Source organism: Ictalurus punctatus, chromosome 10 (genome assembly GCF_001660625.3).
Source record: "Ictalurus punctatus breed USDA103 chromosome 10, Coco_2.0, whole genome shotgun sequence".
In the NCBI taxonomy this organism is placed as follows: Eukaryota; Metazoa; Chordata; class Actinopteri; order Siluriformes; family Ictaluridae; genus Ictalurus; species Ictalurus punctatus.
The window spans coordinates 26158152-26175000 of record NC_030425.2 but is presented as its reverse complement, the minus strand read 5'-3'; the positions used below and the strand labels follow the sequence as shown (position 1 = coordinate 26175000).

Here is a 16849-nt window from a genome sequence, read left to right as displayed (position 1 = left end):
GGTGACCTTTGAGCCTCCGATGTTTTTCACACGTGGCGTTCGGGTCTTTAACTTGTGTAATCGGGGTGTAATTACGCCACAGCGCTAGAAGGCAAACACACGGTGCTGTTGGGCAAATAGAACAGCAAACGACTGTAAAAACCCCAACGACACGCCACTGCTGGAAATCCGAGTTACGCGACACGGCTAACTGCGTGTTTTCCAGACCGCCGTGGAGAACGTGCGTACGTATGGACTTGTATGATGGATGCGCCACATAAACTAATACGGCTTATGAATAGATTGTAAAATGTGTCATTCGACAAAAGAAAACATAAAATCATTGCTATGGTGAAGCTTATTTAACATCTTGGGAAGGAGTCTCTAGTGACAGAAGGTGACGGAACAATGGATTGTAGTTAAGTAATAAGAGGAACCATCTTGTTTCGCGGACGTTCCACAACAGCGAACGGCGTTACTTTGGTTAATACAATCAGAACTCGTAACCGTTGGTACATACACGTGGTAAAAAAAAAAAAAAGGGCACAAAACACTTCAGGGTGTGCCGTTATTGGGAAACGATCAACTTTAAGATAGAAGCAGTAACTTCACATGGGTCGAGATGCATCACACCACCCTGCTGTTGATTATTTTCCTACAACCGCACACCCCTCAGTGTTTTATTCTTCACTTCAAAGCCATTCAGTGCCTGCCAGTGCTGCTGTTATTGATTTGCAAACCTAAAAATTTACATCAATAATGCATTCTCAAGTTCATCAGAAGATGCTGACTGGTCGAAGGCAAAAACGCAAGACAACTTCTCCGAGTTAAAGCGAGTTAACCCTACCATGCTGTTAAAAAATGATCCAAAGAATTTAACTGCCATGGCCTCATGATCACTAGAGCAGAACTCCCCAAACAAGTCATTGGGTAACCCCAGGAAGTCAGAATTGTCCATCTCTCCCAAATACAAATACGCCTCTACTAAGCAATCAACACCTCTATATACCTGGTACCCGCCACTTGGACCACAAAATTGGACCACAAAAAGGTGAACCACCTGGGAACCAAGGGCCAGTTTGGGAAACATCGTACGGTCCGTCTTTATATGTGGGCGTCACAGGCTTTCGATCTTTTCTCCACTAGACAAGATTTGTTCTGTGTATTCAAGCGAACCTGTTCATCACCTAGTGAATCCATTGGTAATGATCCCCCCCACGCAACCCCATTTGATATCTAGGAGTATCCGTCTTGCTGACCAATTATTTGTCGTACAAAAACTGAATAAACTCAAAGAAGTCATCCATATATAAACCAGAGACATAGTCTTGCTCTGACCTGCATACATGTGGAAGGTAAGCCTCTCGATGAGCTTCAGCACCGTGCCTGCCTTGATTATCGGGATGCCAGACTGGGACTGCACGTTCTCCTCGAACACCACGTTCTCCTCGGAGTCGGGCTCTGCAAAGCGGTAGATCTCGGCACTGGGAAGCCTCATCTGCTCCTCTTTCTCCTCTTGCAACATGGCCGTGTCGAGCATGCGCTCCAGGGTAGATCGGTACTGAAGAGAAATCAGCGCCGCCATCCAACCGTTCTTCTCCTCGGCAGACTTGGCAGCGAACACCACGCTGTTGCCGTCCTTCAGGATGAGCTCAAAGGCATGGCGATACTCACCCTCCTTGTCGTCCTTGTCGTTGATTTGGACCTAGAGAAAGGATGGTAAAGACGTTTTCCGGGCTGATCTGCAAGACTATTACTGCGAATCAGAAATCTGCAAATACTGCAAAACAGTAGAACTGCTGAAGCTGTTTGCTTGAGTGGAAAACGACAAATATATGCTAGTCATCTTGCCTTTCTCCACGCGCTTGTTCCCCTTCAAAAACATCCAAACAGCTGTTCCCCATCTGTCTTCTCTTTCCATCAATGGATTTATCACCAGCCCATCTGAAGGTTCTACTGACGCACTACCTACTGAAGTTCCATCTGAAGTTCTACCCAATAATTTCCAACTACCATCTCTTTCCATTACCACCATCCAACTACTTTCTCGTCCCACAAACACGAAGCATCAATCGCCCATCTTTTTCCAAACAATTTCATCAATCTGTCATTTTCATCACGCCGTCATCAGCACTCTTCCAACCAGACTGATCCACCATCTCTCCCGATTATCCACTGATCATCCCTCCCACCAACACCAGTCTATGCATCCGTCCATTCTCTTTCACCACACCATCAATTCACTCTTCATGCCAACACAATCCAACTACCACTTCTTTCCAACACCAACCATGGATCACTTCCACTGAATGCAATCCAAGCATCCATCTAATTTCACCAATACTATCCATCAATCTCTTCCCCTCACACCATCCAACTGACATCTATCCATCTCTTACCATTACCACCTATCCACACTGTCCCATTTGTCTTCCCCCCTAGACACATCCGATATCTCCTCCCAGGCATATCATTCACCTTCCCAGAATCATGACTTCATCATCTGTCTTTCTCCCTACATCACCATCCATCCATCTATCCCCTGTCTTTTCTCAATCGACACCACCCATCCATCAACTTTTCCCAAAAGGTCTCTTTTCTATCAACTTTTTCCATGTTCCTTGTCAGACTAAAACAATCCAAATATCCATATTTACCTACCAACATCATTCAACGTTCATCTCATCCCTTCAACCATCCAGCAATCCTGCATCTCTTCCAACTATATCTGTTCATCCACCTCCCATCTCCCACCACAGATTTCTCACCAACACCATAATCATCCACCTCTTTCTACCAACATTGTCTAGCTACCACATCTTTCCACCAACACCATTCCCAATTTGTCCACCCACCTCCCAAAACAAAATCAACTCATCATCCATCAACCTCTTTTCAACACCGACACTCATCCTTTCTTCCCAACACCATCCATCGGTACACCTGATTTCACCAAACCCAAAAGGTTCATCAATCCCTCAACCATCGATTCAGCCATTCCCACCAGCGCCATCTCGATCTTTCTACTTTCATCCATCAAACAGCATCACAACACCACCAAGCTTTTTTTTAAGAACAATATGATCTCTTAGTCTATCAATCCCACCAAAGTATCAATCCACCCCTTAACACAAACATCCATCTGTCCATCTCAAATATTCAAGCATTCATGATTCCATCCATCCACACTTACCTTGCGCATGAAGAACTTTTCTTTCAACCTGTATTCGGCAGCACTGGCCCCTGGTAGGCGTGGCTGTCCGTGATTGGACTTGCAGCAGATCATCAGGCCGTCGAAGAGGAAGATGTGGCGCTCGTGCTTGGCGCCCACCCGCGTCAACGTGCCCTCCATTATAAACTCGTTGCAGCACTGGCCGATGTCTTTGCCCTCCCAGCCGTCGATGTTCCTCTGGATCTCGTTCATCTTCTTGATGGCCAGGTGCTTGCCCTTCATCTGCTGACTGTAGAAGCGGCAGGCCGACTCGCTGGACAAGGAGAGCCGAGAAAGAAAAAAGAAAAAAAACCATTTGTGCAAAGCCAATAGTGCAGAAGGAGGGGAGCGCAAACAGAGAGGGAGGGGGTGAGAGCGAAAGCACAGTTCCATCACTCACAATACTACTACACACTGGCATTGTTTTTAAAACACTGAAAATAGAAACCTTGCGACTGAGAGGAAGACGGTAGCAGTGAATAAGCCACGTAACGGAGGTTTCACATCAACTTAAAACTGATCACTCGATCTAGCAAGCAGATTCTAATGCAATGATCAGGTGAACTGAATAGATGGTTTGGTGAGATCACGGACGTCGAGTAGATCTGTATCATTCCACCTCGAAATCAGATTGCGCAGATTTGCTTGTTTTTTTATTCATTGTGGTTAAGATTTTCTGCTGTTATACAATCACTCAAGTGGGACGGAAAGATGGAGAAGGGGATAGGGGGCAATCAGGGAGGGATTTACTCTAGGCGGTGGTGGAACGGGCTGCACGGGACTAGTCGCAGGGGGAAAAGGAGCTTACTGACGTTTTCTGGAGTGCAGCGTTTTCCCAATCGCTGGCTCGTTCTTCATACCAGCTTCTGCATGTGCGACATGCGTTTCAAACAGCCTGGCGCCTGCAGAGGGTGGCGCTGAGGGCATGACACACTACACTATAATGCCTCGATACTCAATAGCAAAATACCAACAAGTGGATGGAAAAACTGACACGCTCAGAGTCTTACTCTTTCCTCGGGGATATTTATACAAAAGACCAGATGATTCATATTGCCGTGCTATTGCAGGTGCATATAATGAAATCTGTATCAACATTAAGACTAAAGATAACAAAAAAAAGCATGACTGATCAACCCCAAAACACATATTGTAAAATGATTTCCTTAAAACTTTATCTGGTCAAATGCACTCTGGTGGAAAAATGACCGAAGGGAGTAGCATAGCAAGTTGACCCTTTGTTCTTAGCCTCATACAAAGAAGTCAAGGGAAACAGGAAGGTTGCTCACAGCTACGGATTTAACAGCACTACACACCAAAAAAACAATCGTACGTATGGAAACGTGGAGAAAAACAAAACAAACAAAAAAAAAAACCCAGACACCTACCGTAAAATAAGCCATCCTTTCCCCATAAAAAAAGACTAGAACCGGGTGAAAATTTAAGTCACCAAAAGAAAAAAGGGGAAGATCTTTTAAATCCACTTCATTGATGCCATTCCGATTGATGAAGCAGGGGCGCAGAACGATTCGGCTGAGAAATGAAAAATACTGAAACCCGAACTAGAAGCACAGCCCCAAAAGATGAAGAGATGCTGAGCTCTGCTTCACAAAGATGTGAATTTCTCTCCCACAAGTGAGCGCCTTCTCTCTCTCTCTCTCTCTTTCTCTCTCGCTCACTCACTCATTTTTTTTCCCAACCTGAGAACAATAACAGCCGGGCTGGACGGCCCAAACCCTGACGCAACATCCCTGGGACAATATGCTGACCCCCCTAACTCGGTTCTACACCACGGCTATTTTAGGGGCAGGGGGTGGTGAGGGAGCTCAGGACCGAGTCTGGGTGGAGTGGGGAGGATGGGAGGGGTACAGGAAAAGTGTGTATGTGTGCGTGTGTGAGATTGTTATGAGTTAGGATTTATTTGAGTTTCATTTCTAAATGCTTTTCAAGTTGAAGTTTGTGTGATGATCAGGTCCTATGAGATCCAGTCAAGCTGTTGAACCATATGTTCTCATCATGCAGAGGTTTCTGTGTGTGTATGTGTGTGCGTTTGTATATATGTATGTGAGTGTATATGTGTGTGTTTGTGTGCATATGTTTGTGTGTGTGTATGTGTGTGTGTATATATATATATATATATATATATATATATAGAGAGAGAGAGAGAGAGAGATAGATAGATAGATAGATAGATAGATATGTGTGTGTGTGTGTGTGTTTGTGTACGTGTGTGTGTGCGTACCTGAGTCTTCTCTTGGCCAGGCTTTTGGAGCAGATCCTCTCCATGCTGCTCTGAAGGTTGAGGAGCGCAGTGATGGCCTGCTTCAGACGTTCCTTATCGTCCTCATCCTCACTTTTCTCCTCCAGTTGCTGTGAGGTCAAATAACAGAGAGACTAAGCAAAACGAGTAAAAGATATTCTGAACACACTGACAAAAAAAACAAAACAAAACAAAAAAAAAAAGGTTTTAAAAATGGGGAAGAAAAATAAAAGCAGTTTACAAAGAAAGAAAAAATAAACGAAAAGAGAGAAAGACAGCCCAAGAAAGAAAAAGACTAGGAAAGATAATTTTAAAAAAAAGACCAGGAAATATAAAAATATCTAGGAGGGAAGAAAGACCAAGAAAAAAAAAAGTAAGCAAGCAAGAAAAGATCAAGAAAGAAAGAAAGACAGAGCAGGAGGAGCCTGTCTCATTGTCTGTCCCTGACTAGTGCTCATTTATTGATGACTCTCAATAAACTGAGGACAGAATCATATCCAGGCCACAGAGAGCTCCAGCATGCAGGCTTTAGATCAGTGACACACTACATCTCTCTCTCTCTCTCTCTCTCTCTCTCTCTCTCTCTCGCTCAGCATTTAAGAAAGAGGATTTACTTCCAGCCACATTTACAATAGAGAGTAAAGCACATGAAACTGGTTCACCATGTACACATGCTTTAAAGCCCAAATATGCACAAAGCAACAAAGAACTTCAAGGCATTTCAGGCAGATTTACATCCCTTCTGCAAAGGAATCCTGAAAAGAGGCTTAGTGCCTCAATTCCAACGCAAAAAACACACGACAAAACAATGCTCTGCCAGACACGTGGTGCGGCCCTTGTGACTTCAGCTGAACTTTAAAGAACATACACGAATTTACCTTACAAAACCTTCTACCTACTGATCCCATTCCTGAGATGGTCAAAGACCAGAGAGAGAAGCAGAACTACTGGCATATGCATCACAAATTGAAAGAAATCACGGATTTATCCGTGTTCCACACAAACAGACCCAAGGGTCGAGTTCCCCGTCAGTCCGTCTCACTCTGTCTGCCTGGCGGTCATACTCCGCCTGCTAGTATGTGTCACTCCGTCTGGCAGTATGCTTCACTCCATCTGCTAGTATGTGTCACTCCATCTGGCAGTATGCTTCACTCCGTCTGCTTCATTCCGTCTGGCAGTATGCTTCACTCCGTCTGCTAGTATGTGTCACTCCGTCTGCTAGCATGTGTCACTCCGTCTGGCAGTATGCTTCACTCCATCTGCTAATATGCGTCACTCCGTCTGGCAGTATGCTTCACTCCGTCTGCTAGTATGTGTCACTCCGTCTGGCAGTATGCTTCACTCTGTCTGGCAGTATGCTTCACTCCGTCTGCTTCATTCCGTCTGGCAGTATGCTTCACTCCGTCTGCTAGTATGTGTCACTCCGTCTGCTAGCATGTGTCACTCCGTCTGCTAGCATGTGTCACTCCGTCTGGCAGTATGCTTCACTCCATCTGCTAATATGCGTCACTCCATCTGGCAGTATGCTTCACTCCGTCTGGCAGTATGCTTCACTCCGTCTGGCAGTATGCTTCACTCCGTCTGCTTCATTCCGTCTGGCAGTATGCTTCACTCCGTCTGCTAGTATGTGTCACTCTGTCTGCTAGTATGTGTCACTCCGTCTGGCAGTATGCTTCACTCCGTCTGCGTCACTCCGTCTGGCAGTATGTGTCACTCCGTCTGCTAGTATGTATCACTCCGTCTGGCAGTATGCTTCACTACGTCTGGCTGGCCGTCTCACTCCGTCCGCCTGGCCGTCTCACTCCGTCTGCTTCGCTCCATCTGGCATTTAGTCACTCCCTCTGGTAGTCAGTCATAGCTGTCTGGTAGTTCATCACTCTGTCTGCCAGTCTGTCTCACTCCATCTGTCAGTTTGTCTCACTATATCTGTCAGTTCATCACTACATGATAGTCCATCATTGTCTGGTAGTCTGTCAATCTGTCTTCTAGTCCATTACTCCATCCGTCCCTGGTAGTCTTTGAGCAACCTGGACCCCCGATTTTCTGACTGAGGCTTTAATGTGTAGAAATGCGATTCATGCGATCGACAAGACCTTCACCTTTAAGATCTCGAAGTGGTGGAGGCAGTGGTAAACTGGGGTCAGGAGCAGCCGAGGTAATACGTACTGCACGGCCTCTTTGAAGCCTTCACATATCGACTGGGAAAGAGAAAAAAAAAACGATATACTAAACAGAACTATTAAAACATCATAATTCCTCGTATTCATCTTCACCATGGACCTTGGTTGATTACAACTGTTCTATATTTTGGTATGAATGACCATGCAGATGTGCGTCTAATACATATCTAACTGCTATTATGTGTTTTAAGATGAGCCACGACCTCTGACCTGGAGGTAGAAGGCTGCACCGGGTTTGGAGAGCTGGCTGAGGAAGTGGTCATGGAATCCGGGCCGTAGGATGTCCTGAGCGTACGTCTCATAGGGGTCAAAGGCCAGCTCCTGAAACAAGGACCCACCCACCCAAGAGTTAACAATGCAGGAATGAATCCTACCCCACATTCCTGTAGCTCTAATTACAACAACAGAACAATGAAGCTAAGACACGATCATGGCGTTCGTCGAAGACAGAGCACCTTCAAGTAGAATTTAAAGATGTTTGTGAGAGATTCAGACAGATTTTTTCAAACGAGGAGCTGCAGATTACTGCGTTATACTACACTGCGGGGAGTCAGACCTCGGCCAAGTCCTCGAAGCAGCGGCCCACCAGAGGGTGAGGGCTTCCCTCGTCCGTCATCTCCACCGTGTCCTCGATGAGCCCGAGCAGCTTCAGTGTCACCTCGTGGATGTCCACTATACGACTGAAGATGTTCTCCACATCCTGCAGAGGGCAGCACACGAGAAGAATTATTTATTTATTTATTTATTTATTTATTAATGTTTAATAATAATTTTCCCAACCGTATTTAGTTGGTTTTTTTTTAAACCGTCATAACATATTTTTGAAAACAAAAGAAAAACATTAATAACTACTGTTATATTTGTTAATTTTTAAAAATAAATAAAATTGCATTTTTTAAAAAAATTTTAAATGAACAATAAATTTCTTTTTGCAGGAAATTGTTGGCAAACCTACATATCACGATGTACACCGTGTATCGTAGAAATACCTTTGAGAATCATGATATAAAATAATAATAATATAATTGCCCACCCCTAGCTGAGACACGGCTCCATTTCTACAGAAAAAACGGAACAGCTTGAGATAAAGCGTCGGTATCCGAAGCTAAAACTGCGTTGACTTGTTGCTATTAAATATATTTTTATTTGACCCGGATACCTAAAAGCCTTTTTTACACTTTGCTGTAGCCAAAAGCAGGAAAACCCGAGCGCGTCAGCAATCGAGTGACTCACGTGGTGCGAGAAGAGCTTGGTGTTGGTGGCGAACGGCTCGCGGAACACCTTGATGATGAGGTTCAGGTCTCTCAGGTACTGACGCACCTCGGACATGAACGCTTTCACCAGGTCGTAGTAGGTCTGCGCCTCGGACGCCGATGGCTCCTCGTCCATGAGGGGGAAGCCGCTGATGTCCTCCTCGTCCTGATGGAACATGTCCATCAACACCTGCGGGCAGGACGTCGACGGTAAACACGATTGATGTAGCCGAGTTATAGATCCGATATACGATTCTGTCGAATTCTCGATTCTGACTGGTCAGGAGGTGTCGAGTCATTTTCTATAACGCTCGCTCAGACAGCGGTACACCTGCAAATCACAGGTTTACACGGACGCGCTTCTTCTAATATGTTACTGTTTCTATAATGATAAAAAACTACACAAGAAAACTTGCACGCCGAAAGCAAGAAACGAATTCAAAACTATGTTTAACCGCTGATACGGAGAAGTTTATGTAAACATCAAATAAGGAGGAGGAGAAGGAGTCTCCAGTGTCAGCACTTTCAAACAGTCGGTAAAGTCTTCATGATGGGAGGACTTCTCACTTTTCTTGGTAACTATCTTCTTTTTTATTTTTTTATTTAGAAACAGATAAAAAGTACTATGTTGTTCTTTAACAAATAAAAAACGTAATACTTGGTAAATCGCCCCATTTCGGGGTTGGTAGAGTGACCCCGAATCACGCCGGGCCACATCACACCACCTCCTTGATGATTATTTAACTATAAATATAAAATAGTTTTTAATATTTGTCGTTCGATATACACAACTCCAAATATTTATACACCGCTCGGTGGGGGCTAATACATTGCAGGAGATGACCTTATATACACTTACACCTTTGACTTAGGTACTTTTAGAAATATTGGCACACACAATCTATTTCTATAGCTTTGCCACACAGGGATTCACCTTATCAGCGCACATGGCCACACTGATGTCTTGTTGCGAGATCTCATAGTGCCGTATGTTTCGTACGTAGTTTCCAGCCAGCTTCAGGATGTCCGCTGAGATGTATTCCAACACCGCCACGATGTACACGGACACCTGGTGGTCTATTTTGTAGCCTAGTACCTCCTGCCACACGGAGAGAGAGAGCACAAACAGGGTCAGTGAGAGCACGCTTGTTATCCTTGTTATCAGTGTGTTCGAGGGCATGATTACACACGAACATTTTCCACACGGAGTTTCATAAATGGTAAAAACAACGATTGTTTCAGGCCAAAGCAGACCTCTCCACCCAGCTGCATTCTTTTCCTGCCGCGTAATTGGCAGCGAAAGCAGATTCAAAACACTGGATTTATGCTTAGTCACCAGAGAGCGGCACGGCTCCGTCACGGCTCCCCCTGCTGGACGAGGTGGTGGAGTGCTGAGACGGAAAGTCCCACGCTACGCTCAGGGGATCCGGTTTTGTCATGGAGGTCACATCTGGAGTATGGCTAGACAGCTGGGATGCCAGATTGGGACGACCGTTTCACACCCGGTTCATTATATACCAGCCCACAGTGCACTTAAATATTATCAAATAAATAATCATCTATGATCCACAGTACACTAGATAATACGTACGCAGACGAGACGAGACGACACTGCTAGGTTGAATCTGGTAACGATTGACCGCAAACTCCGTACACGCTTCACTTATTCGTCTTAAAGCTCGTTATTCAGTTAAACCTATATGAAAGTCATGTAAACATCTTCCAGCCAAGTCGAGTTTAAACGGTTAAGGGTGGACAATTTGATAGAAAATTGTATTGTTACATAATTTATCACAATATTTATAAGATACCGTGGGTTTCATTAGTACTGGTCACACTGACCAACTCCATAGTGACTCAAAATTAAAGCATAGTATGGGGAAATGTCTCTCTCTCTCTCTTTTTTTTTTAAATCTTTTTGATTTTTTTTTTTTTATTTGAAGCAAAAACAAATTGAGCATCTAAAAACTACAGGAAAGAATACACAGCCAGCTTCACTTATTTACTTACAGTTGAGGTCATAAATATACATACGCCTCGCAGAACCTAAAGTTCTATTTATTTATTTATAAATTAAGAAGGATCATAAAAATTGCGGTGTGTTTTTTATTTAGTGTCGCCCTGATGACGCTATTTCACATAGCACCTGTTTACATTTATTCCACAAAACACGATAATAACTGAATTTACACAAAGTTCATTTACAGACGCTTGATGATGGGTGTAAAATATTATTTGGTCTAAAGATCTTAAATATATAAATATATAAAGTACCACCCTTCAGAAGCTACATAATATATTAACGTTTCCTCGAAGTCAAAATAATGACAATTTACACTAATCATCCTGTTCAAAAGTTTGCACCCCCCTGGCTCTTAATGCATCGTGTTGCCTTCTTGAGCATCAGTGAATGTTTGCACCTTTTGTAATAGTCGTGTACGAGTCCCTCAGTCGTCCTCAGTGTGAAAAGATGGATCAACATCATATAGTCGCTGTTGGAAAGGGCTTAAATGTGCAGAAGATGCTGGAGAAGTAAAGAATGTGCACCTGGAGGATTTTTCTGAAGAACAGCGGGCAGTTTAACTGCTCGGGACAAACAAGGGACTCGTGAAGAACTCTCACAGAACATAAACACAGTCGCTGATCGTCCAGGTAACGACACACGGTGTTAAGAATCAATTGTGTGTAAACTTTTGAACTGGTTCATTTGTGTAAATTCAGTTATTATTGTGTCTTGTGGACTGCGTGTAAACATCTGTTATGTGAAATAGCTTCTTCAGGGTATCAGTGGTATCTCTATATTGAGGTAAATACAGTATGTTGCGGTTAATATTTCTTTTCGCAGACGTTAATTAAAAATATAACTGAAAAATAATCACTAACTCGGTATTTTTATGTGGCACTACTGTTTTGTTTTTTTGCAAAATCCTGTTAGATATTTCCGCATCGTGCCTCGAACTTGTTTTTCGCTCAGATTCGGGTTGCTCGTATTTATTCTTCGTTTCCTGTAACCGTATCGCATGCTATTCTTTTCTTAATCTCACCACCTGCTGCACTACACACATCACATCGCATCGCATCACACGTGTTATTGCGTTACATATCGCTTTATAGCCTGGGCGATCACGTTTCCGGGGCAACCAAAAATGTAACTTGGCAACACGGCGGAGGTTCTACGTGTCGTGGCGTGCTGATGAATTTACGATTTGTCCACCCCGGACGATAACGGAGAGTTATCTATTACTGAGGAGAAGATATAAGGTTAATCCGAAACCTTCAGAAGTGGGTGAATCTTATCCACAGGCAGAGCGAGAGGGTTCCTCCTCTTCCTCTTCTCAATGGCCGCCTGGGCGTCCGCGATGGCCCACTTATCGATGGGGTGAGGGAAACTCTTCTGGACTCGCTCCTGTCGAAACCACAGAGAGAGGCAGTGAGACAGAGAACGACGACTTTTGCGTCCCGTCAAAAATCTTTTCAAAAAGTACTTCGATAAGCATGTATTTATATGCCTAATCCGGGTTCAAATCTCGGGTCGTACAGCCTCCTGTACCCGGCTCAGAGAGGCGTACGTGGACGAGTGAATGAGGCTGGCTCGTCTCATGAGAGGCAGATGAAAGAGAAAAAGAAGGGAGGAGATGATCGTGGAAAAGGAGCAGAATAAAAGGAACACAGGATACGAGTGGCCGAAAAAGGAATGGAAGATGAATGAGATCTTTTAATAAACAAAAACAAACAAACAAATAAAGAAAGAAAGATCTAGTGACGTGTGACAGCACCACAAATAAAGCACCTTTCCAGCTCACGCTCAGGCGTCTGTGCGCGAAAACGGATCAGAAACACAGAAAGAGTTGAGAAATGGGTCAGTGAGCAAACAGTCACAAATCATTGAAGAACAAAATGTCTGTATTTTTATGCACGGATTAAGATGAAAGACTTGTGGTCTCATTGAGTAAAGGAATAAAACGCTCCGGGGTGTGGGGGTGGGGGGGGGGTACAGGAAAATAATCAACAACCTGACGCAACGTGGAATTATTCCTCTTATACCGCAGCAACCTGCAAATGATTATAAACGTTTCATTTTTAAAAAAAAAAAAAAAAATAACATCATAACGTCGCTGAAAATCTAAACAAAACACTGGAGACTCCTTCCCAAAAAAAAAAGGGAAAGAAACATCACCTTACAGAGACTAGACACTTTTTTTTTTTTTTTTTTTTTTAAATACTCTGATGGTCCAAAAATATTTTTAAAAAAGGGTAACACGAACCTTTAAAATAATAAAACGTAGTTTATTCTGTTATTAAAATTTATTTCAATTACTCACACGTATTTCCAATTTTTATTTCGTTTATTTATCGTGTTTTAAAAACTCTTTTTTACACGTCATCGACATAAGATTTCCTCGTTTTTCTTTCAATAAACGTTCTAGAGTTTCGCTGACTTTGCAAACCTGTATATCGTGGATCATCTTCAAGCACCGTGATATGATATGTTCTCCATATCACCCACCACTAGCTCGTATTATTCTTAAACCATAGTAATAAAAACCCGTGATCTGAATTACAGCCGTCGCTACCGCCAGAGCTGCTGCTATAGAAAACTAATCGTCGCCTTCCGACCAATCGGAATGGAGGATTCGATTCGGTGTGAATGAAAATCTCTTACACGGTACGATTACACACGTGAGTCGGGCGAAGACGGGCGCGATACGAAAGCGAGCGATTGGGTGATTAACTGTCGGTTTTTGTGTATTTATGTTTTCATCAGAACTCCGGCACGTTTTAGTCACGCTCGTTCGCGTTATTTCCCGTATTTCATCACTCCTCTGAGGAAAGAGAAGCTTTCTGGTAAATCCGGTCCTCCATTACGGTTACCGTTAATGCGGCAGATTCTTCTGCCAGCGTGTCAGGACCCGAGTAATCGATCCAGCTCGCAAAACACTTAGCGGGTGTTTTTATCTCGTGCGGGAATGACAGCGTGCGCATTAGCGGCCGAGGTGATGGGCTTGCAGAAACATCTGCGAGTTGTCTGGAGGCGTCGGTGGGAAACTCTTCACACGTGTGTGTGTGTGTGTGTGCGTGTACAACTTTACCTCCACATCCTGCACGGTGCGAGGTTGGGCCTGACAGAGCATGCTCAGTAGCAGCAGAATCAGCTCCTCGATGTACTGCAGAGCCTCATCCTGAGACGACAGCTTGGGGTGTACCTGACTTAGCACCTACATTAAACACACACACACACACACACACGATATTAATAATACAAAAGCTAAACCACCTGTGTTCATGTACGTTTGCGTTTTTGTGCTCGCAGCTCTCAGATTATCCGAGTGCTCATGTAAACAGCGTGCTCTGAATGCTCCGAGTTCAAGGAATGCCGACGTCTTTCCTTTTCTCAACCTCGACCCGGTTTCTCCTCCATGTAAGGAAGATCGAGACCGGAACACGGCATCGTGCGACCATAAAACCTACCGAGGAAATGTTTCCCTGTAAAAACGATCTAAACGATGGACCCCGTGGAAGTAAAACGTTGAAATAATCTGCAATCGGGGGGGGGGGGGGGGGGGGGGGGGGACGACGACGACGACAATCAAGGGTCAAAAAAGTTACTTTGGAGCTACTGTTTGTGGAATTGTCCAGGAGATGGAAGGTTCCTGTTATACAGTCCCGCGAGAAACGAGCGCGTCTCGGCCCGGACCCGGGTTAACTCCGCGGTCGTTGTGAAAAATTACAAGCTCCTCGGAATATCGTGGCGTTCCCTTGATTTCACAAAATCCCGGAAGGCCTGAGATTCGAGATCACACCAGGGTTGTCATGGTACCAAACTTTCAATAGCCCGTACCAATACCAGTAAAATTCCACAGTTCTCTGTACCAATTACGGTACCAAAGCAACCCACAAAAACATTACATACAAGAGGAGAACCGTGTTTCTGACTGACTGATATTAAAGACATAAACAGTGCTAATCACACATCTATTGTCTGACACATGAATTTCAGATATATCGCTCATCAAACGGCCTCTGGTGTGTACGATTAATAAACCCCATCATGTCCGCACATTTATTTCACCCCGATAAAAGTTAAAGCATTAAATGGTTAATAAGGACTCCTGACCGTATTAGCGTTAATCGCGCGTATGCTAACATTAAGCGAGATAAAACGAGGACGTTTTCCTGCGATAAGACACTCAAATTAAACTATGCTACAACATTCATAATGCGACCGCTTCCATCGTTTCAAACGCACCTGCTTGAACGGCGCGATTAAAAACCGCTCTTGCTGAAAGCACGGTTAACCTATCCGCACGTATTTTTTAGGGGCGCGGCTTTTACGCACTTTGCGGTGATGGCAACGGAAGCGGAAAACGAGCGTCCGAGAGAAATTCGTGTATTTCACCTACTGTATAGGTAGGTAAGTATGCGGTTTCGGACGCGGCCGTGGTAACCAGGGGAGATGCTGCTGATTTGTTCTTCTTGTTGCACCCATGAAAAGTTCCCGACTGACTACCTGTCAGGCAGGCTTGACCCGGTACTTATCAAAATCTGGTACCGTCAACTTTTCTTCTTGTTAGTACCGACTTTGTACTGAAGTACCGGTACTTTTAACAACCCTATAACAGACTATGCCAGTGGTTTTCAAAGTGGGGGCCACCAGGGGGCGCCCGGGGGGCCTCAACAATTTGGTGTGCCCATCCCTCCCACTAGTATGTTTTCTCTTTCTCACTCTCAGACAACCCCCCAACCCCCCCCCCCCCCCACCACACACACACACACACACACACACACACAATCAATTCCTAATGTAATGTGAAGATGTAAGATGTAATTATTAATTTAAAAAAAAAAAAAGGGGGATATATTCAGAAGTCTGTATTTTTAATGTGTTTTAAATGTTAATGCCATTCGCTGGGCCTTGCACTGGAAAAGTTTGGGAACCCCTGGACTATGCAATTGTTCTGCCATACAAATCCACGTGAAGGAGTTGTTACTATACATGATGATAACAATATTCTGGAGCAACTGGATTTGAGAATTGAGTAGCGCTGTGGAATAAATAACCCCAACGTTCGGTAAAAGCACAACAGTGATGAGATCAGAGGAGATCATATGGGTGTGTGCGGTTTCTAAACACTCAGCCCTCAGTCTCGCTACTGAAACTATGCGAGCAGCAGAATGCAGAGTGATGTAATGGCGTGTGAGGAATCACATGACGGCATGACACCACCGGTTTCACTTCAGCGCAGGTTTCGCGCTTCAGCGCTGAACTTTCCGAGCTCAAAGCGAAGCATGGTGTGTAACGTCTCGGCAAAACCACAGCTTCTTTTCTCTCTCTCTCTCTCGACCTGGCCAAGGCCTCGTGTCATAACATGACTAAGCAAGTTAACAGTGTCTCGTTATCCACCTTCTCGCTTTTCACCATGTCGCTCTTTCTCTGCAGCGAGACAGCCAGACAAAGTTTCACTCCTTTCTCTGATATGCGTTTGGGGGGAAAAAACAACGTCCATAAACTGAAGTTGTCGTTTCCTGGTTTACGGTGCGAGTGCCGAGGGAGATTCCCGACGCGACCATCATTAAGTTTTCCGCTCTTGCGACAACACACATAAAATACATAAGAGAGTGTGCAAGCTCAATAAGCCAATAAAAAGAAATGACCTCACTCCCCCCCCCCCACCAGTCCTCGCTCTGTATGTCACGGAAAATCATTGGCTATCGTACATCGTTTGAAAAGAAAGCGCGTCATCAGCATCTTTCCCTCGGTGTAAACGCTGTGACTGCAAGGCCTCTACCGTGGGAGTTTCTCCCGCTGGAACAAACTGTTTGTTTTCAGAGAAGGCCATCTATTGCCATCGTCAGCCCACTTCTTCTATTCATCCGGGTGTCTAAATGGCAGCTTGGTTCAATCGAGAGGTTTCAAGGTGGTACGTATTGACAGGAAAGCACAGATTTATTTATTTTTTTAAACGCC

At 44.3% G+C, this 16849-nt stretch overlaps 1 protein-coding gene across 2 annotated transcripts in view; it reads right to left on the bottom strand.

Moving 5' to 3' along the window:
* sos1 (son of sevenless homolog 1 (Drosophila)) overlaps positions 1–16849 on the bottom strand; it is a 48443-nt gene that overhangs the window by 18850 nt on the left and 12744 nt on the right. For both annotated transcript variants that reach the window (XM_053683266.1, XM_017477838.3), the window contains exons 2-11: positions 13974–14099; positions 12158–12289; positions 9818–9982; positions 8864–9073; positions 8187–8330; positions 7841–7951; positions 7550–7648; positions 5433–5560; positions 3173–3464; positions 1318–1684 (exon numbers count right to left, since the gene is read on the bottom strand). In XM_053683266.1, coding sequence (XP_053539241.1) covers positions 1318–1684; positions 3173–3464; positions 5433–5560; positions 7550–7648; positions 7841–7951; positions 8187–8330; positions 8864–9073; positions 9818–9982; positions 12158–12289; positions 13974–14099 — 1774 coding nt within the window. The remainder of the gene's footprint in view (positions 1–1317; positions 1685–3172; positions 3465–5432; positions 5561–7549; positions 7649–7840; positions 7952–8186; positions 8331–8863; positions 9074–9817; positions 9983–12157; positions 12290–13973; positions 14100–16849) is intronic.